This window comes from Camelus ferus, chromosome 9 (genome assembly GCF_009834535.1).
Source record: "Camelus ferus isolate YT-003-E chromosome 9, BCGSAC_Cfer_1.0, whole genome shotgun sequence".
In the NCBI taxonomy this organism is placed as follows: Eukaryota; Metazoa; Chordata; class Mammalia; order Artiodactyla; family Camelidae; genus Camelus; species Camelus ferus.
The window spans coordinates 23,917,077-23,943,635 of record NC_045704.1 but is presented as its reverse complement, the minus strand read 5'-3'; the positions used below and the strand labels follow the sequence as shown (position 1 = coordinate 23,943,635).

General features: G+C 39.8%; 1 protein-coding gene across 5 annotated transcripts in view; it reads left to right on the top strand.

Moving 5' to 3' along the window:
- Window positions 1-24,966, top strand: part of DPY19L3 (dpy-19 like C-mannosyltransferase 3) — a 75,467-nt gene extending 50,501 nt beyond the window's left edge. For all 5 annotated transcript variants that reach the window (XM_032486212.1, XM_032486209.1, XM_032486210.1 and 2 more), the window contains 9 exons: window positions 1,040-1,113; window positions 1,271-1,429; window positions 4,368-4,490; window positions 4,864-4,975; window positions 5,639-5,695; window positions 9,598-9,680; window positions 16,576-16,708; window positions 18,921-19,079; window positions 21,160-24,966. In XM_032486212.1, coding sequence (XP_032342103.1) covers window positions 1,040-1,113; window positions 1,271-1,429; window positions 4,368-4,490; window positions 4,864-4,975; window positions 5,639-5,695; window positions 9,598-9,680; window positions 16,576-16,708; window positions 18,921-19,079; window positions 21,160-21,321 — 1,062 coding nt within the window. In that variant the 3' untranslated portion in view covers window positions 21,322-24,966. The remainder of the gene's footprint in view (window positions 1-1,039; window positions 1,114-1,270; window positions 1,430-4,367; window positions 4,491-4,863; window positions 4,976-5,638; window positions 5,696-9,597; window positions 9,681-16,575; window positions 16,709-18,920; window positions 19,080-21,159) is intronic.
- The last annotated feature ends 1,593 nt before the right edge of the window (window positions 24,967-26,559 follow it).

Genomic DNA, 26,559 nt, shown 5'->3' with positions numbered 1-26,559 from the left:
AGATACACAGTTCATCCGCGTCCCCACTCTGCATGCTCACTTATCTGCCTGGATTAAGCCAGTAGAAAGCTACATGCCTGGACCACTGTTTTTTTTGACTCCCCAAAGGATAACGTCTGTTGAATTCCACTTGATGTTCTGCCAGCAACCTACAATGAGAAGAATTAGAAAAAATAGTCTGTGAGACTGCTCGCTGTTTTTACTGTACCCATGGGGAAAATTTCTCTTGAGTCTCACTTCTAGGACTGTTAGGATCTCTTCTGAGCAACTGGTTTGTTTTAGTCTTATGACCCTGTGAGTAACATAAATGCTTTTAAATTTCCCTCTTTGCATTTTCTGCTAGAATGCGTAAGCCCAGATTTGTGGCTCATCTCTAGTGAATATATTTTGTGTACTAACCTCAGTTCTGGATTAATCTTATTTTCTTTTCTAGATTCATTTTTCTTCACCCATTTATGTTAGATGGATTTTTATAAACCGTAAATTAAAATTATACTCACTAATGATAAACACTGGCATTTGCAAATCTTTTCACCCCTTGAGGGTTCCTGCGGTGTCTTGAATTGTCTTTGTGTGACTGAGTCTTACATCAGTTGTATCTGCAGACACAAAAACCCTAAAGCCAGATAAGCCTCGTGGGCTCTATTCCTTTTTGAGGTTTCAGATTGTGTTATTGTCAGTTTTCTGATCTGAAAAATTGTACTCACTGGGCTTCAGCCATCTCCCCTCTCCCTGAAACCAAAGAACTTCATCTTTTATCTATTTTACATATTGAACTTGTGCCTAGATTTTGTTTGCAAAAATGGTTCTGCTGAGAAAAAAAAAGAAAAAAGGAATGGAGGGAGCTTGAAAATCCCTTCTTTAGAATTCCTCAGTTCTAAGGATTAGTATGAACATTTACTAATTTTACACACACACACACACACACACACACACACAGTCCTATGAAATGGGACACTGAATATGTATATTCAGGAAATTATCAGAAAACCATGCATAAGGAACTAACAGCAATTTTCATTTTCTCCCTCCCCAATAGAAAATTCTTAACCTCAAGTCAGACGAACACATATTTAAATTTCTGAAGGCAAAATTTGGGTTTGGAGCAACAAGGTATGACTGAATTTAAAGTCTGTGTTTGCTTTTTATATTAAATCAGCAGGGTCTTTAAAATGTAAGTTATCAATTATAAATTTCAGGCTTATTTTGAGGAAAAATTTGAGGTTTACTTGTATTGAATTTAATACTCTGCTTTCCTTTTGTTTCCTAGAGATTTTGATGCAAACCTGTATCTGTGTGAAGAAGCATTTGGCCTTCTGCCTTTTAATACATTTGAAAGGCTTTCAGATACTCTGCTTTTTTATGCTTACATATTTGTTCTGTCCATCACAGTGATTGCAGCATTAGCTGTTGCCTTCCATAATCTCAGGTATGGCATATTTCAGAAATCTAATTCTGTGCTTTAATGAACTTGTTCTATGTTGCAGAAAAATTGCTCAGTTGAAAATCAAAATGTCAGATTCAGAACAGAGTACAGTCAGTTTAAAGGGGGAGCATATAGAGTTTAGAAGGGACTGTACTCTCAGTAGTTAAGGACGGAGTCATTAAGAGACAGCAGAAAGCAGTGGATGCAGTGCACACAGGTTTGTGTTGAAGTCCTGTTTTGCACACTTGGGAACGAAGTGATCTTTGAGTCAGTTACATAACTCTCAGTATTTCCATTTCCCTTTGTGTGGAATGAGAGTACTAAGAGTACATACTCTACAGGGTTTTGTGGAAAATAAGTTAAAACAGCATAAAGTATTTAAAATAGTGCCTCATACGTAGAGTATTTTGCAGATTTAGCTGGCATTGGCTATTGTTGTTGTTGTTATTATTGTTATTGTTGTTGTTGTTGTTGTTATTATTATTATTATTATTATTATTATTATTATTATTGACTCATGGTCTCTCATTTGTTCCAATTATTAATTTCCTTTGTTTTTCTACCTTCCTTTTTCCAGCTGCCTTTTCTGTTTCTTATGAAATATCGAGTTAATCATTGTTTTGTTGTATCTTGTTTAAAGGCTTATAAAGTTGGAACAGACCATAATTATTAGTATCCACTAAAGGTCTTAAGTATTAATTGACAGTTTTTTAAAACTTAGCATGTCTACTAATCTGCTTAAAAGGAAAAGTCAGGGAGAATGAAGACTTTTCAAAAACTTGTAGAACACCTACCTATCAAGTTGATGGAGATTTTTGCATTTACTATCCGTGTTAAATTGAAAGAAAATTAAGTGTAAGAAGTTGAAGCTACTGTCATTTGTGAAAACTTAATGAAGCTCAGAAGGAAACCCTTTTTCTGTGTAGTTACCTTGCCAATTAAGGTGCTGGTGAGCTGTGATTCACAGCCACCAGAGAGCTGTGCTGGGGGAAGTCATTACCGTGAGCCCAGATCAGTTGAGGTGTTTTATGATTATTAAGAATGAAGCAACACTGAACCATGAAAATATTTCACCGACTATAAACTATTTTAGTATCTTTCAGAAGTGTTCTTTTTACACCTAGCCCAAGATAAAATTTAGCCCTGTGAAAATAGATGGAAATTATTCTAGACAGTGTAATTTAATATTCCAGACACGTGAAGTGTCGACAGGACTCTAGACTGCACGCAGAGCCAGACGTTCAGCTGGCCTGCAGTATTGTGAGACTGTCTGCCGTGCTCGGTGTGAATCTATGAGCCGTCTCTGGAAGCTGGTTTGGTATATGATTATAGATAAAGATTTTAGAGCGTTCTCATCTACCAGGTAGGGACATTCGGATTTTATTAGAGGAAAAGCACTACATTAATTACAGTAATTTAAGAATTATAGTATCTTAACTTCGAAGTAATTTGAAGGGTATTTTATCAGTGCTGAGTATTTGAAGTATTTCTACCTTGTAGTACTAGGAAGGATGGTACATTATTAAGTTTGTACAGCACACCTGCGTTGGTGTGCAGGCTACAGCTGAAAGGGCACACTGTTCTACACTCATGAGATTAGCAGAGTTTTCCAGCTCAGCTGGGGGACCAGACGAGGTACTGCAGAGTCCCCCCAGGTATCAGCAGGAGGAGAGCATGTGTCCTTGTGGGGAGTAATCTTTTATAATGTTTAAGTAAACACGATCACTAGTGGTGAAAATTATCAGAGTATCATTTTAATTTTCTAATGTATCTGAGGTGGTGGAAAGAGGATTTCCAGGAAATAATAGTTCTCTAGTTACATGGACGCATCATCGTACATACCCAGGTCTACTGGACTTGTATGAAGGTTAAGTGGGGCCTTTATAAAAGTAGTATTTTTATCCTAAGCTGGCAGCCCTTATTGTTGTTTCCTCTTTCCCTTGACAACAAATTGTGCAAATCTGAACCCACTCATCCATCGCAACATTACTCAAGTGGAGACAACCAGACAGTATGTGCTTCCTTTGTGGTGCAATATAGAGTATATCACATCCTCACGAAGGATAATACTCGCCAAAATAAATGAACAGGACGCTAATAGTTAACCTCTAGATCCAATCACAAGTCTATAAGAAACCTGGGAATAGTGAAATGTATTACATGCCACCGCGAGGAGACAATCAGCCAAATCCAGAAAGTGGGAATCGTTACAGGACAAATGATGCATTTTCTTCAAGCAGTAAATGGCCTTAAAAGTGGGAGGGGGAGTACTGTTATTGACTGAAAAATAAAGAGACATTATGAAATGCAGTATGAAAGCTTTGGATCTTGATTCAAAGAAACCACCTGAAAAAAGCAACTGCAAAAAACAAACAAAAAGACGAACTGGGTATTAGACGATGTTAGAGAATTATTGTTAATTTTATGGGTGCAGTCATTTTAATGTAGCCATATTTGATAAAGAAGCATGTTAGAACATAATGACATACTGGTAGGGTAAAAATATGATCACTGGTTCATAAAGGAGTTGAATTCCAAGTTTACGGATATATTTTTACTTTTCCTTATTTGTAAAAACTTGAAAAATACTAGTAACTCCTAAAACCTCTCTGAAGATCTTGCAGTTTCATTGATTCCAAAAGGATATATATTTTTTGCTATCTCTTATAATTTAAAGGATTGTAGGGCTTTAAGGTTTTCCTTAAAATGAAATCTGTTCAATTTTAGTTACTCTAATTTTTAGTGTATTTATATATTGATACTTTTAGCCTTATAAACAAATTCAAAATTGATCAGAGCTGATTCACTTCATTTTAGGGAAATAATACATTTCTAAATAAATGAAGGCATAAATTTCTTGCATTTTCTTCTTTAAAAAAGATTTAACTAAATTAAAATTAGGTATCTAGCTCTGATTTTGTATGTGTGCTGTTTTATCCAGTGATTCTACAAATCAGCAATCCATGGGTAAAGTGGGAAAGTACACAATCGGCCTGAAACCAGAAACTGCCTACAACTTAACACACACCATTCTGTTTGGATTCTTGGCACTGAGTACAATGAGGTATTTTTGTCTTATCTGTCTGTTTATGTTTTTATTTGACCACTCTTCACCTGACATAATTTTGCAATATCATTTGGAAAGTGACAGTGATCTTCATTAATGATTATGGTTCCCACAAACATGTCCTTATTTATTCCTCCCAGTACAAAATACTATTTATAACCAATTTTTTCCTAGTTACCAATGTTCCTCTATTTTTAACTCATATGGTAGCTCTCAAAAGGCGAGTAACTAACCCCTTGGCAGATGTTTTCTGCGTAGTTTTAGGAAGACTTTACTATTCCAAATAATACAGCTGCCTTTACAGCTGTCTCAGCCTCCAGGTCCCCGCACGGCTAGCACTGTTCACCTTTGCCTGTTTCTGTTTTTACAGAATGAAGTACCTCTGGACATCACACATGTGTGTGTTTGCATCATTTGGCTTATGCAGCCCTGAAATATGGGAGTTACTTCTGAAGCTGATCCATCTTTATAACCCAAAGAGGGTCAGTGCTGTCCCTTTTTCCATTTCATTTTTATGACTTAGTATTTCCTTCATATCGATTCTGGTGTTTTTTGTTTTTTGTTTTTTTTCCAGTAGTTGCCCATACATCAGTCTGATAAAATGGATACTAAAACTTAGAGCTAAAAATAGGTAATTGATATATTATAGTTTTAAGAGGAATTATCTTTAAATAATTTTATTTTTAATTTTAGCTTTATTTTCTAAATCATTTTTCCCAGACCGTAAGTTAGTAGGTATGTTCATTATACAGAATTTGGAAATACTGAAAAGCACAAAAAGAAAAATTAAAAATCACCAGTAATCCCATTATCCAGAGTTATTACTATTATTGTTATCATTTATTATAATAATATATAATATAAATGTTATTATTAATGTTTATGGTGATGATTAATAATAGCCCACAGGTGCGATTCTGGGTTGTTCTGCCCTGTAAATTCACTAGGTGGCAACTGGTAGAAGCTACTGTCTTATGAACGATTGTGACCCTTATACTGACTCAGTTGTTTTGTATGTCCAAAACTTGTGCTCCATTAAATTACACTGCTGTTGTTTAAAAAAAAAAAAAGTCACATGTTTACAAAGCAAAAATGTAAAGCAAACGTATTCCTAATACTTATAATCTAATGTCTTTCTTATATAGATATGTATAATGCGATACTCAATACCAATATTAATACTGCTGTATCTGTGCTGTAAGGTAAGACTGATTTTCCTCATTTTTGTCTTTAATCTGTTTAGCACAATAATTGCTTTGACCCAGTGTGCTCTGTGTATCACTGGCAGATAGAGTGGTTTGCAGAGGTTATATATATCTCCTTATGGCACATGGCACTGATAAGAACAGTGATGTTTCCCAAAATATTATTTAACAAGGAAGAACATAGCAAAAACTACTACAGTTTACTCATTCTCATTAATTTTGGTTTTGACTTACTATTGAGCTGATGCAAATTCTGAAAACAAAGATGTTTTCAAACCTATTTTGAAGTGAATGAAGAAAATTTAGTTTCCTGTTACCTGTTTTTTATAGAGTAAGCTCTTAAAATGCATATTTAACCTACATATTTTATTAGATGCTTAAAATCATCTTTGTAAGAGGGCTGGGCACACATAAATAAATACAGTCTTAAGATTAGCCTTATCTGTCCTTCAGTTTCAATAGAAAATAATGAAATTCTTCATATTCTCAGTTGACTAATTTCTGAAGCAGTGATAACTGTGCATCAATTCTGAGAACCCTTCATACGAGACAGTGAGTCTTTTATCACATCTTTGAGATTTAGTGGTTTGAATTGTCACCTGGGCAGGTAGCTGGGATTGTTTTATCCAACTGAGCTCTCACCCTCTCTCTGTAAAAAAAAAAAAAAGTTGACATATATTTTAAGTTTAGATTTTTTTTTCCTTCAAAAAAAATCTAATGTTTTACGTTAGAACAGCAGATTTCAAACTCTGCTGTGGACAGCCCGATTGGGAAGGGCGGCTGAAGGGGCGGGGGACTCACGCACAGAGAGGGTTAGCTGTTGCAGCTCAGCTTTTGCTTTTATTTGCTTACGTTGTCCTGTAAGGCTTTATTTGAAGCGAAGGTTTTAGGCTAAAAGAAATGTTTGATAATCACTATGTTGGACAATTCTGTTGTAAATATTTCAAAAACTTACGTTCGGTCATGTTCCTTCCCATCTAAACATTTGTTGTTGCGGGCAGACCGTACTGGAAAACACAGAAGCAGGTCGTTTCTACCACTGCGCCTCTGCAAATTTTATTCCTCTAATGTAAATAAGTGAAACTTCTTAAAAATGTCCGGAAAGCAACAACTAAGGATTAAGCAGGGTTTATGTTAATGATGAATGAGTAGCTTTATATTTACGCATTGATTCTGAGGCATAAAACAGCCTCCTCACAGAAAAGACGCAGCTCATCGCCGTTCCCGTCTGACCACTGAAGACGCACACACACCAGAGCGGTCTTTTCCCACGGACTCTGTGTGTAGGCTGAGTTCTTTATGCCTCAGCTATTTATTATTTATTTGAAGTTTTGTTGATTTTTTTAAAGCTACTTGAGGACTTAGGTCTCTTGTTCTTGATAAAACTGAGGAAGGACATCATAGAAGGAATAAACAAGCAGCACCAGCATCAGCTGGGAGCTTGTTAGAAACGCAGGCGTTTGGTCCGGCTCCGGACCCAGTGAATCAGCTCTGGGAGTGGGGCGCGGCGGTCTGTGCTCACACCAGCCCTCCAGGTGGTGCTAATGCTCCGCCAAACTGGAGACACCCGTGCGCAGAACAGGGCTTGTCATTAGCGGCACTACTGACGTTTTGGCCAGATAGTTTTTTGTCATGGGCTGTCCTGTGCATTGTAGGGTGCTTAACGGCATCCTTAACTTATACCCACGAGGTGCCAGTAGCACCAACGTCCAGGTGTGACAATCAAAAATACTTCTAGACATTGTAAAATGTCCCCTTGCAGTGGGGCAGAATCCCTCCCCCCACCCGCCTTGAGAACCGGTGCTATAGAAGGACCATTCGTAGCACTGAAGAAGCTGTCATTTCCTCAGGAAGTCTTGGTAGATGTTCCCGAAGTATGAGTTAGTGATAATTCTGAAGAATCCTTCTGAAGACAGGTAGCCTCGCCTCTCTCAGAATTGGACTTTAGGAGAAATTCTAATGTATCCAGCTTTCACGTAATAAAATAGTTTAGATATTTCAGCTTCTCAAAACTTGTAAAATACATCATAAAGAAAATAAAGATCTTATGTATTTTAGGGGTTACCCTGAAACTGAATATGTTTTTCAGCTATTCAACAGGTGTATCTGTAATTTGAATGCACATTTCAAAGTGACTTAAGTTTTACAAAACATTTGTAATGAGGATTTCAAATTTTAGTGTTCACAGTACCCATTTTGCTGGATGTCTCTTTAGGATAGTTCTGTTTAAAAGGGAAAAGTATATGCTAGTCTCCAGTCTAAAATCAAGGGTTTAATAAAATTATTGCCCTCATGTTGATTAACTTACTTGTAGACCTTAAATCTCATATAAACTACTGCTGATCATTTAGGAACAGCATTTAGTAAAACTTCAGCATTTGTTTTCACATTGTTTAAGGAGTTTACCATATGATTGTGTGACTGGATTTTAACATTTGCAGAAATAACAACAACAGCTTTCAAACTAGAAAATAATGTCCATTGGATTCACGGATTTCAAAATACGTTTTACACCAAAATAACTAAAACCTTTCATTTAAAAAATGGAATTCTATTACCAAAATTAATACAATAATGGATATTTGAACTCTTATAGAGGTTTCATTTGATCAGTCATTTTTATTACACCTCTTCTGAAACGTAGCACTCGTAGTGCTGACACCCGATTTTCCATCACCAGCAATCTTCCTGATTTACCCACCCAGGAAGCAAGTCGTGAATGAGAAGTGAGACTGGCCAAAGATGAGGTGACGAGATAAGAGAGCGACGGGGCTAAAAAACACAGCCACAGACCAGTCAGGTGCCACTTGGGTTCTAGTTAGTGGTTCTTAAAGAAAATGATTCTGTTTTCAACGTTAATGAAGCAGAGCTGCGTTGTCAGTGTGGGCTTCTATTCCAATGTTGGAAATGAGTTCTGTAGTTCACCTTAGGATGTATTGAGATGATCAAGTCTTCTTAGCCAACTGCCATTTGATAAAACAATTAACATTTAATTAATTGTTGGATTAAGCAGACAAGTTATATTAGAAAAGTGGTGGGCTCAGAGCATAACTGTTACATTATACCTGCATAACTTAAGTGACTCAGGCTTTGTAGGAGGCACCAGTGGCAATAAATATCATATTCAGATTGCTAGATTTTGCTGGAGAGTCTTAACTTTCAAATATTCTTCTCTCTCATTGCACCTGTAATTGTATTAGTATTTATCAAACCATCTGCCCAGATTCCTAGTACAAACAATATAGTCAGGGTCACACGATGAGACGGGAGCTGGATTTAGAGTTAGGGTTTAAGCTGTGGCCCTGCCACTTTGGCCTGATCAAGTCAGGTTCTCTCTCTGAGCTGAGATCTCCACACGAGTGAAATGAAAAATAAACAGCCACAGCGATGGTGCCTTCTGCGTCCACCCTTGTCCCTGGGTAACTGTGAGGACAAAATGAGATCCCGTAGTCCAGAGCATTTCTGCAGCTCTGAAACAGCGCTGTCTTCTGCAGGGTACATCCTCCACATGAAGATAGATTCCGTGAAGTTAGTCTCCTTGCTCTCATGTCATTTGGGCTTTCTTGTGGTTGCTCTTCCTGTCATATCCAAACTAATGTTTCACTAGGTATTAACACCCCACACAACAGCATTTTTATTAGTGTAAAATAAAAGCTCATTTAAAAAGGTTGACAACACCTCTGGTCCTAATTAGCTCCTGCTCAAAATAATTTGGGGCACTTTTTCAGACTTCATGTGGAAGGGTTGACCCCAGAGGTGAAGTAGCTCGAATATTCTAGTTGCCATGTTTCTTTAGTTCCCAAGTTCTATGCGGCCTCTGCTTCTGCACTTTAATCTTAGCGATAGTCGAGGGTGTGGGGGTGGATTTTGGTTTTGTTTTGTGTTGTTTTTAATTTCAGTTCTGGCCAGGAATGATGGAGGAACTCTCCGAGTTGAGAGAATTCTATGACCCAGATACAGTGGAGCTGATGAACTGGATTAAGTAAGAGGATTTTTTTTTTTAAACTTTAAAATTTAAAGTGCCTTTTAAGAATCACTGTGGACCTCATTTGGCTTTTTGTTTTTTGGGTTTTTTTTTTCCTGAACGTAATTGTGAAGATACATTCATTCTCCAGTTTTTCTTTAAAATTCTGTATTTGAAGATAATTTCTTTGCATTCAAGAAATATTCTCTCAAACCACAATCCCATGAAGAAAGGAAAATAAATAGCAGTATGGAGAGGGAAACAGAATTGGAGGGTGCATCTCAAACCAGTGAGAGCAAATGGAAATAAAGTTTTATGTTCTCTGCCAATTTTATCTTTATCATTTCTTTCATTTTAACACCAAATTTTCTGTTAATGCCGACCTATAAAGTATTCTTTCCTTGTTAATCGTTTAAAAGTTATTTAATTAGCTCAGTGCAGATTTCATTTTAACTAATCATACTGCCCAAGCTTAGGCCTAGAGAAAATACAAAACACAAATCTAGAGCTTTTCCTTTCTTGAACATCATCATGCCTTCGCATTACATTGGTTTTTATTTTTGACTGCACTGTGGCTTTGCCTCAGCATTCAGGATCAGAATGAGATTCCTGTTTTTCAAAGCTCTGTTAATGAATCCTGCTTCCCACCAGCAAAAATTAACTTTTCTACCCACATCAGCATTCCCGTGCCCTGTAACGCTGTATTTCCCTATTTTATAACCAAAAAGCAACAGTGTAATTGTAATTATTCACACTTAAATAGATGTTGCAAATCTTCTGTGACACATTCCGAAAGCGTCGGCTGTATTGTCTCCATCACTTAGAATTTTAGTGGCCATATTGGCACCTGCTCGTGACTGATGCTCACTACCCAGTACAGGGGAGCAGGGCATGTGTGGTGAGAGATGGTAAATGTTTGATAGCTTACGTCTCCTGAGTACAATACGTGGATTTTATAGAGATTTATATCTAAAATATACGTATGGCTTTGGTTCCAGTGTTGGACCAAGTTTGACTAGATGCAACGAGTGTAATTTTTCATGTATTTCCAGTGCCGAGCGTACGAAGCAGTGCTTTGCCTTCGTTTATTTGTTTGACTTTAAATCATGGCAGACAATTACAGAGTATTTATTGTGTAAAGGAAAAGAGGGGTATTCATATAAAGAAAAGCTAATCACTTTTGTCTTAGCTATAGTCAGCTGGAAATTTACGACATGTGCATCTGAAGGTGACTCTGGTGTTTTCTGTTTTTCAAACTGCACCTTTGATATGAATGGTGTAGGGCACCCCTCTGGCAGAATCCCGAAGGTGGTGGACTTTTCAGATCTGCTTGGATGGGCATTACAGACAGCCCACCTCCACTCCCAGTCTTTTAGGAATTAATTGTACAGTCATTAAAAATTTATTCTAGCCAAGCCCCAGGCCGTCTTGGGCTGTGTCAGACTGGATAGAGTTTCTGTAATGCCTTTATTTTCATTCTTTACTCACAGAAAATTATTTAAAAGAACATTTCTGGTTCTGAAAAATCATGAATCAGGCATTATTCCGGGTGTGAAGAAGACGCTGTTAGTCTGTTATTTCTCTCATTTGGGGAAGTGGTCTTTGTTCTTACCTTCTTTTTTCTAACAGTTCTTCTCCCTGTTATATAGACTGACTCTATTCACTTTTTTTAAAATTCTCAGCAACTGAAGGATTTGCATTTTCCAAAAAGTTGGTTCCACAGTGATCTAATCTTGCCTGTTTTCCCTTCAAAGTCTTCAAATCTTAAATTATTGTTTTTGCAAAAATAGCTGCTAGGCATGTTTGTGAAATAAGCTTAAGTGATGATGAATGTATGCCAAAATTGGGTCTATTTAGACACAAATGTATTTGTTCAAATCAACATTTGAATCAGCTCTGGTCTGTAGGCTTCACTTCCAAACACAAGAGAGTACGCTTATTATTCTTTTAACCTGCTCTGATTTCTTCTGTTTTCAAGACATAAAACATGACCTTTTACTTCCACTTCACTACTTGGGTTAGTCACACAGTGTTGGTGATGTTAGTAGGTCTGAGCTGTGCTGGAGAAAAGGCTGTGGCCTAAGGATACACAGAGTGTATCTGAAAGTCTATTTAAAACTGTCTGAAGGCAGCAGCCAGACCTCTGGTCCCCACTGAGCACCGTGAGTGAGGGACCCCTCTCCCTCCCGTCTGCTTCTGTTCTCAGACAGCGGCTGTGATACACTCACGTCTGTCCTTTGTCAGGGTGGTCTTGATAGCATCTATGGGGGCGGGGGTGTAGCTTCCATTACTGGGTGGCTGTTCGCCCCCCGGGACGAGTCAGGACAAGAAACAGTGACATGTAGAAACTCTAGGGGACACACATGACCCTCCATTGTGGCAAAGGGCAGCTCGTACAGAAAGTGTTGAGAAGAAGCTACCGGCCATCTCCCAGTCTCTGCTCCGTGTACTTGATGCTGGGGGTGGATGCTTCAGGACTGAATTCCTCTTTAATCAGCAAGGACATTTTGTTGCAGTCAGGCCCCCAGAGTCCTCCCCGTGAGAACCGGGGCGTCATCTGTCCCCCTGCCTTCCACAGCCCTGGCCTGTGTGCTCACCTGGTTGCCAGCCTTGCTCGCACATCTTCCTGAGGTGCTGCATGCCCCGTTTTCCAGCAGGTTAAATGCCTCTGTTCATATTAACCCCCTTTTGCTGACGATGTTTCCTGAATACAAAGACTAAAAGCCTTTTATGTTTGTTTTTGTTTGGTTGGTTTATTTTCTGGTATCTCTTTCAGCAAAACCTAGGTGGGACTCTTAAAGGTTTTATGTGGGATTAGAAGGGACGCTTCCTTCAGCAAGGCCAAGAGTCACAGCAGTTGGTAATTCATACCTTTTCCCTTTGTGTCCTTACACTGTTTCATTTTTAGTTCCTGAAAAGTGTCTTTGACACTGTGCAATTAAGATAGATCATAGATTTGACTCTTTTGAGTTGTGACATTTTAACCACTTGGCTTAGGAGATTTTTCACTAGAAGGAGTTTCCTTCCAATGATGAAGCCTACATGTGCAATATTTTCTCAATGAAACTAAGAAAATGGACCAAACTTCCTTCACACTTAATCAAAGCAGAAGGAATTAATGTCTATTTTAAATGTGATGTAGGTTAAGTTCAGATCTTAAATGCCTGTAAGCCTCTTTTATATTTAATGAATCATTTTGTAGCATTTGCATAATTCTATACATTTTTGAAGTGTAGATAAAGCAAATGTTCACACGTTTTATTATAATGCTCAGTTTACCCATTAGTTCAACAGTAATTAACTTGTTGAAGCTTAGAGCTTCAAAAATAAATGAGATTATTCGTTCAAAATGCCATCAGGTCTTCCTGGAATGACATTTAAATTATATAATGTAAATCCGCTTGACCTGTGAGTCCTTGTCATTATTTAGTGACATTTCCTACAGAATAAATTGTTTGCAGGTTGGGCGGCCTGCTATGGAGCTTGGCAGAGAGCTATAAAAACAAATTATTCTTTCATTTTATACATCATTTGTTCAAACACTGGTAAAAATTGCTTTGTTTTCCTATAATAGAGACATGTCATTCAGTGGTTAAAAGCACATGAGCTGTCTCAGACACAGACCACAGACTGTCGGCAGAAGTATCTGTGAAGGAGTACCCAGCATTACTCTGTCACACCGCGTGCTCTAAGGACGAAGAATCCTTTCCCCCTTTGCCTGCTGAATTTACCACCGAAAATATAAATGACCACAAATCTAGGGTTTTAAAATTTAGAAAATGTCTAATTTTTTTTTTCATCTTGTTTCACTTTCTTTTACTTTTGCATTTGCTTTACGGGTAAACTTAAATATTTAAGGAAGCAGTGAAATATCCCAGGTCTACCACAGGGCTAGCAGATAAAAATGCAAGTCAGACAGAATCAAGTGTGAATAAACATCATCTCTACTACAGGTTAGAAGTCAGTCGTTTCCAAAGAAATATTACAGCTAAGCCATGTTTTAGGCATTAGGGTACTTGTATTTTGATACTTTAAAATAAAACCAAGGACCTTAGTGAAAGGCTCTGGTAAGAATCCAGAGGACTGTAGCACCAGCAGTTGAGACAGTACATTTCTCTTACACTTTCTCTTTACGAATGAGACCAGACATTAAAACTTGTCACAACTGAATGAGCTTTATCCCATTTGTTCCTCAACTCCTCTGAGCAGCCGTGTGACATGACTTGCCCGCCTGGTGATGGCTGCCACTGCCTTGAGGACCAGACCCACTGGGGTGGCACACAGGTGCTCTTAGAACTTACGGGGGAGAGGGGACTTCCCGTGATTGTGCCAGGGCTGATGTGTCTCATCTCCAGCAGAGCTGAAGGCCCCCGGAAAGCACCAGTGTGTGGTGGGCTGACAACTGGCTGGTTTTGAAGTGTTTGCCTGTAAGGGGAGTTGAGTCTGGCCCTGTTAGCTAGTCAGCTTCTTGAAGACAGGACTTCCTATCATGTTTGCTAGCCCAGCACACAGTAGGCCCTCAGCGATAACTTTTGGCTAAATAAAGAATAACCTTATTACTCTCCAGCAAGCAGTTTAGGATTTTGAGGTTTTAAAAACGTTGTGACCTATATAATTCATCAAAGTATTATGATTATAATCTAAGAAAGGGGATGAAACCTTGGTAGTCTGCCATGAATAGGTAACAGGTCAGTCATCTACCTCTGCCACAATTAGAAACAGCCCTGTGCATCTCCCTGATGCTGAGTCCTGTTATATATTCAACTTGATGGTGCTAAGACGGTCTGAAGATCTGAACGGATACTATCCGCTCAGCTGCGGGACTTGTCGCTTGAGGAGAAGGGCCAGTGTGGCCCTCTCGAGCAGTAAGACCGAGTGCACAGGCCAGGCCAGTTCTCTCCCCATTAGCTCTCGCCTCTGCCTCAGGCTTTGTCCTCCGTGGAGACCAGACTTTGGTTCAGAGGACCCAAAGACAGCTGCTTTTTGACATTAATTTGTGATGTTACTGTATAGTCTACTGCCGTGGAATGGTTTGTGCCAGTAAAGCATATACAAAAGGAAAGAAGACTGGTTTGGGAAAATGATGACATTTTCTTTCATTTGCCCGTCTATAATCTCTTTAGCAATGATGGCACAGTATAGATGAGGCCAGCACGGTCTATGTGGCACAGACTCGGGGGTTTAGTAAGTATTCATTGACTTCAGCGCAGTTTTTATAAAAGTCTTTCACGGAGGAATTCTGTGCACCTTCACCTCTTTTCACTTACACCCTCCTATTTCCCTGACCGTGTGGGACAGATGTCAAGAGCTCCCTGTAAATTGCTGGTTCAGGGGGACGGAGCAGACATCTGTTTGTGCTTGTGTTCCTGGGTCTGGTTGTCAGAAGGATGCTATCCTATGAAGCACAGCCAGGCTCACTTAAAACTTTCTTCTGTGGAAATCCACATTCTGGGCTCCGACGGGAATAAGGGAGGGTGCAGATTACGTGTCATTCCCTGTGTGATCATGGTCACGCTATCCATTTCTTTTTTATCACTTAAAAAAGCTCATTGGAATTCAAGTGAATGACAGTGTCATCATTAGAAAATCTTGCATTTTTCCAAAGTAAATTATTTGTAAATGTTTCAACTTGAACTGTAGGATGCCTCGCTTGTAGACATCCTAAGGCCTTTGCTGGATGGCATTCGTGCTGCAGTCTTGGCGTTAAATTGGAGTAAGTAGCGCATCCTCAGGGGATATATGAATATGAGGGGGCTTCTCTTAGAAACTTGAGCACTAGAGCAAGTCCCATGCCCTGATCTCCAGAAAGGTTGAGAAGGGCCTGCTCTGGCTTTTTCTGCAGGATATGTTGAGTTAATTATTTCAGTTAGACTCCTTCTCAAAACTATCTCCATCATTTCAGCTCAGCCTAGCAGCTGTAGACTCCTCCTGAACACAAGAAGGGTCAGTGTGCCTTGCAGTGTTCCTAGCGGGGCTCTTTGGGAAATTCTGCAGTGAGCAGAATCCATGGAAGGGCTGTTACGTTCTTCACAATAAAATGACACCTCATTGATTTGCAGGTGGTTCCCAGGTTACTTAAAAAAAAATAAAAGAAGAAGAAGAGAATTAAATCAGCTACTAAGATTATTTTTTTTCCAGTAGAAAAAAAGAAAAATGCTTTTCTCCATCATTGTCCCTCACACCCCACGGGGAGGCAGAACATCACAGCTTGCTGATAACTGGAAAGTGAAATGATAATTTAATATCAGAATGCCCTGTATTCCTTAAGATGCATGTAGTCGTTCGTAATCAGGACGAAAGGAAAGGAATATGGAACACTGGTGCTCCCACGTCAGAAATGTTGTACATCTCCACACTGAGTAATATTTGCTATTTCAGAATCTTCTTTCCATGTTCTTTTGTTTTTACTAATTTTTTTTCTGAAAAGTAATTTATAGTAATACCTGTGATTTTATTTTTCTTGTTTTAACCAAAAACCCTTGGAACTGACTCATGACCAGCTGCAGTTTCTGGCTCTATAGTTTGTTTTCCTCTCGGCAGCCCTCCAGTTAAGTTTAATACAAAAAGCACTGGTAGTCTTCTAAGGCCTCTTTTGGTAGAATCAGGAGAGGGTTGTGGGTTTTGGCTTAGAAGACTCAGGAGATACCCACACCCTGAGACAGTCCACTGTAAGAATAAAGCCATCAAAAGAGTAAATTAAAAGTTTCCCAATATTTGTCGAAAAACAGATAGGAAAAATTTTGTAGAATAGTTTGAGTGCAAATCAGAAACTCGAGCAGCCTCCTTCCTGTGTTTTTCCTGATTCATTTCCCGTTAGCCCTTCCTAACATAGCTGGGGGTGGTCCTGAGAGTGTGATGTTGTCTGCATGGAAGTCTTAGCAGTGGGGTTAATTCAGACTCTAAAATCTTTTAGCTCTAACACTCCGAGAAAGGCTGTGTTCGCTGGAAGCATGCAGTTGCTCGCTGGCGTCAAGCTGTGCACGGGAAGGACCTTAACCAACCACCCGCACTACGAGGACAACAGCCTGAGAGAGCGAACCAAGGCGGTGAGGACCTCTGCGGGCTGCTCGCGGGCCGAGGGGTGGGGGGGCTGAAGTCCGCAGGGCCTGCGCCTCCCTAGTCCAGACCCTGGCCCGCCCCCTGCCCAGTACAGGTGTGCTGTTTAGGCCCTGTGTTCCTCTCAGGCAGAAGAATAACTGAGGAGGAAAGGACCTTGAGATATATAGAAAAGGAAGCTTGAGGACAGAGCCCCCCGAAGCTTTTGAACTGGAGAGAGAGGGAAAAGGAGTCGAGACACGCTGGTCACATTTCCTGTGGCCGTTTCTAATGAGCACACGTGCGTGTGTGTGCCACACTTGCGGCCATGCAGTTCAAAGTTCAGAACATGCAAAAGGGAACAGTCCCATCCCACCCCTGTCTTCTAGCGACTGGTTCCCCTCCCTGGAGGCAGATAATGTCACCAGGAATTTTTTGTATATACAGATGTGCGTGCGTGTGTGTGTATATGTACATACAAATGTATTCATACTCTTTTCCCCCAGTTCTACAAAAGAACCAACATCTTAGTCTTGCTTTTTTGGCCCTTAATATATTTTGGAGATCATACCATGTTGGTACATCAGTAGCTTCCTTATTATTTTCAAAGCTGCATGACATTTTGTCATGTGAATGTACCAAATTTTATTTAACCATTTAGGTTGTGTCGCTGTCTTCTGCAATGATACACTCAGTGTTCCAGACGGTAAACTTGTATGCTTATCACTCTGCACAGGTCCAAAGTGTATCTCGGTACATGCGGTTCTTAGAAGTGGGCATGTGTGACTGAGGCGGGATTACTAAATCTGTATGGATTATACCAGTTTACATTTCAGTCAGCACTACAGAAGGGTACCTGTCTTAGTCCTCACCAGCAGGGGTTTCAAACTTTTTATTTAAGTTTTTTGATGTTTTGTGTCAGTCACTTCTTAATCTTGGAAAATTTGTTGAAAAGTCTCTTTTGGGAGTGCGATTTAAGTAGCCTGAAAGTAAGTGGTTTTTACCAAATACCCCATTTTTTTGTGAGAATAGTCTGAACTTAGATTCCTGCTAAAATGGGAATTTTTCAATTTGCCCAAGTGTTCAGATAGCCCCAAGTTAGGGAGAGGAAGTGGAGAGGGTGCCTGTCTGACCGGACCCCAAGCTCAGCCTGGAGGTGCCACTATTTTGACTCCAGAGACATGCCGAAGAGACTTGTCAAAGGCACAGGAAGTCCTGTGCTCCACCTGCTACTGAGTTGTACGCCCTAAAAACTGACATCCTGAATGTCCTAGTGCCCTTCTTCCTTCATGACCTTTGAATCCTAGGAAGGCCTTCAGTGTGAGGCTGGTGCTCACAGTGAGCAGAAGCAGATCACCCCCCTACCATGTCAGCCCTCCGCACTGACACGCTGACCTAGGCTCTCAACCCAGTCTCAAGTCAGAGACATCATCGTTAGAAATCAGCGGGCAACAAAGGAAGCAGCAGCCTCTCAGTGACCGCCCCCACCACCCACCCACCATCCAGCCTTTCCCGGCGCCAAGGCCCAGAACGCAGGACACGCCCCGTCTGTGTCTGCTCCCTTGAGGTGTCGGAAGCTGTGGCGAATGGGATGTGTGCCTCCTGTTGAACTGCCGCTGGGCGCTGCGAGCTGCTCTCCTGAAAGGACGAGGGAGAGAGACGTGTAGGGTCTCCTGGTCAAGCAGGTGCAGCAGAGCAGCAGTAAACAGCAGGTGCTGCCCCCCCGCCAGGACCGGGGACCCTGTGGGGGTCCTTTTCCCCGGCTGCCATTATCAGAAGCTGGGTGTCCTTACAAGTATACGTGCCTCCACACTGTACCACCACCCCTAATGGATCCTTTTAGTCTAAAGGTCCCCCTTTTAAAAAGATAGACTCTTAACTTAACCGCATTATTTACTTCGGGGAGGCATTCTTAGAATTGGCATCTCCTGATGGATATATTCATAACTCAAAATAGTACATTCTAAGTCCAAATCTGGTGTCTCAATCCAGATGTATTCAGCATGACTCACTCTCCCCGTCCCCAACAGCATCTCTTTCGAAACTGCGCGCACAGGCTCCCAGGACTCCAGGTGCACGAGCCGCCCGCCCAGGACGGGGTGGCGGGGCTGGGCGGCCATGATTAGATTCAACCCCTGTGGGAGGTTTCAACACCTGGTCCTTGACCCGCTTCCCGGTGTTGAGTGGCGTTTTGCCCTATTCCATTTTTATCTCGTTTTGAAGGTTTATCAGATATACGCAAAGAGGTCTCCCGAGGACGTGCACGCCCTGCTCAGGTCCTTCGGCGCGGACTACGTGATCCTGGAGGACAGCATCTGCTACGAGCGCCGGCACCGCCGGGGCTGCCGGCTGCGCGACCTGCTGGACGTCGCCAACGGCCACGTAAGCACCCCCTCACCACGTGCACGTGCACGTGCGGGGCGCTCGGGGGAGGAGAGGGTGCCAATGGGAGTCCTCAGGAATGTAAATACCTCTGCACTTTGTGGAATTACATTACGGGTCAAGTGTTCCTCTCGCATTCTGCAGAACCCCCCTACTTTGGCATGTTAGTAACTTGCCAGGGGGGCTGGGTGATGGGAGAGATGGGAGGGGAGCTCTGGTGCCCAGCCTCACATCAAACAGAGCAGCTCTGTTTTCAGCTGGTCGGTATCGTGAGGCTCTGCATAAAATTTTTAAGGTTATGCTGCTGAAATGAAAAACAAAACCACAGCCTTTTGAAACTGCTGCTCTAAAGCATCATTTTGGCTCATGCCTGAGGCTGTCACTGCCATGCCCTCTCTCTCCCCCAGCCTTGGTGGTACAATCCCACTCCCCTACCCACCCTTTTGTGGGGGGGGGGTCCCCTTTTGTCCACTGGCATGCTCCCACAAAGATGGCTTTCTCCAATAACAAATAAGGTGATTGGATTAGTAATGAAAAACCTTCCAACAACAAAAAACCCAGGACCAAATGGCTTCATGCGTGAATTCTACCAAATATTCAAAGAGAATTAATACCAATCCTTCTTAAGTTCTTACAAGAAACTGACAAAGGAACACTTCCAAACTAATTTTATGAGACCATCATCACGTTTATACCACAGCCAGACAAAGATACTAAAAGAAAATGAACTTTACAGAGATTAAAGTGGTGGTTGCCAAGGGCTGTTGGTAAGGGGAAGTGGGGAGATGTTGGTCAAGGCGTACAAAGTTTCAGCTGTGCAAGGTAAGTGGCGGAGAGCTGACTGTGCCGAGAGCTAACAATACTGTGTTGTATAGTTGAAATTTGCCGAGAGGGTAGGTCTCGCGTGTTCTCACCACACACAAAAATGATGGTAATTATGTGAGATGATGGCTATGTTGTTAACTTGATTGTGGTGATTATTTCACAGTGTGTCTGTTTATTAAGTCATTAAGTTGTGCACCTTATGTACATGATCTTGGAGTGTCAATTATACCTCAATAAAGCTGAAAAGACCAAAAAAAAAAAAAAAAAAAAGGCTTTCTGTGGCCAAGCGTACACTCCAGAGCAGGAAAACAAGCTGTTTCCCTTTCTCCCTTCTGAGGAGGATGTTTTTACAGCTATGCCAGGTTTCAAATAGAACAGACAGTAGATTTTCACCCTTTAAAGGTGGTGTGTACTGTAATTATTAGTATAAAAGCTGATAGATATTTCTGAAATGAGGGGAGGAAAATGATAAAGCTAGCCTACATCTGAAAAAGAAAAAAAAAACTTGAGTGTATAGAATTTGAGATTTAGGACATTTAACATCTCCTCTCCTAGCAAGTTTCAGATACACAATGCAGAGTTATTGGCCATAATCATCATGCTGTACTCCGCTTCCCCAGAACTTAACGCATCTGATAATGTATTAATACACACAAATGTATTAACTAGCTTGATGGTGGTAATCATTTCACCATGTATATCAAGTCATTGACTGTATACCTTAAACAGAAACAGTTTTGTCAGTTACACTTCAGTAAAGCTGAGGGGGGAAGGGGAAAAAAACAATACGAGATTCAGATTTGTGTCCAGGGAAAATACCTTCCATAACTATCTTGAATTCAAAAGAGGTACAGACCAAATGCATGCATTTAAATGGCGCTTCGTGTATACCTTTTCCTAACTAGGCCCTCCAGTGAGTTGGAGAACGTTCTCTGGTCACAGTAGTTCTTCTCTATATTTCATTTTTGTGAGAGGAACAGTGTAAGTATGTCCTCAGAACAAAGAGATCCGAGTTCTAGTTCTAGCTTTGCCGTGAAAGGTGCTCGTGGTTGGACCGTGAACTCTCCCCTTCAGCCTTGGTTTACACGCTGAGGGGGAGAGAGGTGGACCAGGTGGCTGCTGGCACTGAACTAGCTCAGTTTAAGCTCACTGACATGTCACTCCTGAAGAAACCCAATACCCACTCCTACTTCTGTTGTCTCTTGTAAATACGATTTTTTCCCCAAAATTGTATTTGGTTTTGCTTTGGCCTTAGATGATGGATGGCCCAGGAGAGAATGATCCTGATTTGAAGCTTGCAGGCCACCCTCGCTTCTGTGAAGAGATCAAAAGAAACCTGCCTCCCTACACAGCGTACTTCACTAGAGTGTTTCAGAACAAAACATTCCATGTTTACAAGCTGTCCAGAAACAAGTAACAGAGCTTTCTATTCAATCTATTTTTGATACGTGAAACTCCACCGTAAGGAAAGTCAATAGCTAGATAGATAACGTTTCCTATGTCATTAGGTAGCCCGTACCTTAAAGCTGTGATATGATTAAGTCTACAAATGTTTACACTAGCGTTACCATCTTTGAGAGTACCTTATACAAGCTTCAGGTCTTTTTAGTCTTGTTTCATTAATGTTCTTCAGCCTAAATGTCTTCAGCTTTCTAAAGGTGATGTTGAATTTTGTTGTTGGAGAGCACAGAAAGTGTTCCATGGGTAGCCTGGACAGCTGCGTATCATGTTGGAAACCCAGAGCCTGTTCAGCATTTAAAATACTTCTGATTTTTAACTGACTTAAGACAGCTACTGTTGAATCAAATTGAGGGGATGCATAATTAAATTATTAAATATTATTCCACTCGTGAAGATCACTTGGTGGCTTTTTAAAAAGCTCATTGCCCGTTTCACCTTTTAAATTTTATAATGTTTTCCAATTGTCATGCTTTAATATTTTTTAAAAAATCATGTTAGGTCTTTGTATGTATCTAAAGTTTTTTGTTGTGTTCTGTCTGAAATGTAATGTGTGGCACTTTGGTAGTGTGTGTGTGTGTGTGTGTGTGTGTATGTGTGCGTGTGCACGCGCATGTGCATGCCTGTTTTAATGCTGGACACAGAAAAGTGTTACAAGTTCTGTATGGTAAGTCCTTAAAGGAGCAGGAATGTTATGTAGCCGAGTAGAATTTGTTACTGTTTAGTGTTATTATTATTTTAAAACCTATTGATACTATTTAAACTGTCCTGCAAGTAAGAAACTTTTTCTTGATTTCTTACTCATTCAGATTTACTGGGTTTGCAAAATTTTGTAAACTTTTTGTTTTTAGCCTTTGTATTTTTTACAGCCTAGAGCCTTGCAAAGTCTTAAAATTTTTTAAATGTTGTATCTTAACTAACTCACTAATCTGATATTTTTGGCAGAGAGCATTTTCATACCAAGTTTGCTTTGTGGTCTCCAATCTTACCGTGAGAGCCCTGGTTAGGTTATTCTTTTTCTTACTCAAAGGTAACCAAGTGCCTCTAAGTCATGCTTATTTGTAAACAACGAAGAGGATTATGTGTACCTTGTACTTGGTCAAAACTTTTTTTATAATTGCTTTTATAATTAATTTCTAATAATGGGGACATGTAAAAGTTGCTGATAAAAGCATACTTTGTATTTAATTTAATCACGATGCTAATGAAATTAACTTTCACCTCTGTTCTTGCCAGTTGAAAATGATTTAAATGTTTCTCCTTGCAGTTGTGTTGAAGTAAATTACTGTAGGCATGAAGATGTCTACGTCACATGTTCAAATGATTTTATATTCAGCTACTACTTATTAAGCAGTATTCAGAAAGAAACTTTATACTGTCATGTTGGACTCAAGGATAACTTGGCTTTTATCAAAACTTATTTAAATAAAAAATTGACAGTAGCTGGGTTATTAAATTATGCAACTGAAACTCCTGAATTATATCTTTCTTGTATCCCTTAATAAGGTTGGAGACCACTGCAGTTTAGGATAATACAATAATAAAACATTTTAATCAGCACTAAAACTTTAATTAAGCCAGTAGTGATGCATGCCTGTTGTAGCTGACAGCACGGGTCAGTCCATCCTTCGGTGAGTGCCTTACTCTTAATTGAAACCAAGCACATGTAAGGTACAACACGTTAGACTATCTAGTTATGTTTTTAAAACCCTACCTTGGCAGATGTATTTCAATTTATTTTAAATATTCCTATATGTATTAATCTAAGCATTTGGGTATTTAGAGTTTGAATATGCAAGAATTGTGTACTTAAATTTGTCTGCTTACCCTCACCACACTGATGGCATATGGTGATCTTTTTTCATAGTTTAGGTGCCATTTGTTTCCAAAGCATTTAGTGTTGGGTCTTCAATGAAAAATACAAAGTGCCAAAAAAAACCTTGCAAGACAGAATCCATACACACTCTCTTTCCAAAACACTGTGACCATGTATAGCACATTTTTATTTCCTGATGACCAAATCTCTTAGCAAATCACGTTAAATATTTTTAGTGCTCGGCAGTATTCTCTTTTATGACCTTCTCATTGGAGTACACGGGAGGGAAGAGGAAGAGTGGCTGGCTCCTGGATCTCTGCCAAGCCACAGCAGGTGCCCTGTGGCGTAAGCTCCCTGCCACACGGCTCTCAGCGGCTGCGCTAATATTTGGTGATAGCCTCGAATAAGGCTGTACCTTATGGGTAGAAAAACCACTTGATTTTTGCTTCAGCATTAGCATTCAGAGGAACCTCTAAGTACAATAAGTGCTCTTAATTAACCTTTACTTACCTGACTCACCAGATCCCTGCACAGTCTCCATCCTCTTGTGAGCTGCCTGCCCACCTGGCACCGCTCAGGGGCTGCTCCCCGTGTGCTCACACGCTCCACTCCCTCCCTTGTGCCCACACCACACTTCTCTGTGCATCTCTGCCTCCTGTTGTAAATACATGATTCAACATAAGCCCAGGAAATCTGGGTCTGAAAAGAAAGGGTCACTCCTGCAAAAAGTAGCTTGGATGCTTTGGTAAGATTTGATGAAGGTTGCCACTAATAAGAATGGCTTTTATATTAGGTATGGTTGGGAAAATTATAAAATATTCGGAGAACATAAAATTCAAGCAAATTTCTGAGCTCAGACTGCTTCACAAGATTTATTTATTTAAGTACTCATTTCACCTTTAAAAAATCTAGGCTGATCAGAAGGTATTAAAATGTACCCAAATTGGTACATTATTGGTATGATTTATGCAAGACCAGAACTGCAATCACTGGACCCTTATGCAGAGGAAAGGCCTTGGCTTTACATCAGAAGATGAGCAAATGAATGTACAATTACACATCTGAAATTATGATTTCGCTATTTTAACCTTCTTAAATGACCAGCTACTGATACTAATCACAGTGGCTAATAGAGTTGGAAGTCACTTTATTACAGACTTAAAAATAGGGATTCATTTCAAGAACATAATTAGGTATTATCTAGGTCATCTGTTGTCCACTTAAGATGATTTTCTTGACCTTTGTGAGATCAGCTAGATAAATGTGTGTGTGCATGTGTGTGTGTGCGTGCGTGTGCGCATGTGTGTGTGCATGCATGTGTGTGTGCGTGTGTGTGTGTGTGTGTGTGCGTGTGTTGGGTGCTATCAGATATTTCATCTGGTCTGCATCTTTACAGGTAACTAAAAATGTTTATTCTGATTCCACATGAACCTTGTAACAATTTTAGCTCATCTTTGTCCAAAACCTACCTGAATTAACATAGAAATATTCCATTTTAAAATTTTCATTTAAACCTTGGAATTAATAGGAAGATAAAATGTTCTCAAATCATGTATCTTGGTCAGTATGCTCCCAAATGCTTTATAAATGACAACTTTGGCCTAGAAGAGCATACTTGCCTGTTCCTGGAAAAAAGCGATTAAATGAGAGAGTGGTTTACTTTCACGTGGCAATTGATTTTCTGCACTTAACCTCCTATGCGTAAAATCTTACAAAGAGCTTTTATAATTTGTTGTACTAAATTGTATGAAGATTATGTACTAAATAAAGCTCTTTTAAGTTACACAAGATGAGTGCCTTTCATTTCTTTGAAGGTCAAAAACCGAGGAACTGGCTTATTGAAGTGTATTAAATATGTGCCGAACAGAGTACAGTCACTAAAGATGGATGTGGTAGGGTCTTAATTGTACTTGCTAATGTTGAAGGAGTTTGGTGGTTTCCCCCCCTCACCAAGGTATTTGGTTTGATAGCTGCTTATTTGCTTCCCTTGCACCTCAAGTTTATAGTTAAGATTTCTAAAGAGACGGCTGCTCTTAGCAGAATTTACCCTCAAAGAGGTAAATACTGTGTTTTGACCTTTGGAATTGTTTCTACTTCTTGATAGTGTACAGATAGCAAATGTGCTTAATTGTTAGGTTGTTCAGAGCAGATATTGAAATTCCAAACAGAAATGGTCAGGGAGACAGATATACTTCCAAATAGAAGAAACTGGCAGTGGGGATCTCAAATATTCTGTACTGACTCTTTGTAAGTATATAATTAAGTGTATTTACATTTAAGCTATTAAGTGCACTCTGCTAGAATGCTCTCTAGCGAATGAAGAATCACAAACAATATAGGTAAGTGAGAGACTGAGGATATGAATGAACTGAACGTGTTAATAGCTTGACCCGACACCAGGCGCATGGCAGATGAAATGCAGCTTCTCTGCCCCTTCTTTCAGAAGAGGTATCTGAAACTCATCTAAGATCATTTCAGTTAATTTTGTATTTAGAAGTTTTCTTTATAGATTGTTCTTCAGAGTGAAGATAACAGGACCATAGTGTGATGTGAAATCAGTTTAGTGGGTTGCAAACATTTAGAGAGGAAACGGGACAGGGAGAGAGAAGGGGAGGTAGGGAGTGGACAGCCAATATGGTAAGTATAAGTATTGTCTTGTGAAATATTTGTTTCATTTATACACGTAGATATTCGTGCTCTGGGGTGCACTATAAAGCGTATATCTTACTGTGAGTTTAGGGTCAAGAGTTTGAAAGCCATGCCCATACAGCACAGAGGATTCTGGGAGGATGGCAGCTTGAACTTGGCTCTGTCCTTGTCTCCCAACTCTACTGTATTAGAATCCTTTGAACAATGATGATATTAAAGAATTATAAATTTTAGGTGTGATATGGACATTGTTACCTTTTTAGGTCCTTATCTTTTAGAATATGTACTAACATATTTCAGGTGGAATTGTATGTACAGGGTTTACATAAAAATAATTTGTAGGGCATATAGATGAGACAAGATTGGCCATGAGTTGATACAGTTTTAGCTAGTTTGGAATTTTTCTATAGAAAAAAAGTAAACCAACAAATTAAACCAGGAAACTTGAGAAGATTAAAATTTAAAAGATAAGAACTGAAATCAATTATCTAGGGAAATAGTAAAAAGAATATATAAATCCCACCCCTGACAAAAACCTGGGTCTTTTAAAAAGACTAATGAAATAAACATCTGGTAAACCTGATTAAGGGGGAAAAAAACGAAGACATAATTGCAGAGTCAGGAATGGTAAATATATATATATATGAAATAAGGTATACAATTTTGTGGCAAAAAATAAATTGAAACCCTACAGGAAATGGGTGATTTGCTAAAAAACAGAAGTTCAAAGTG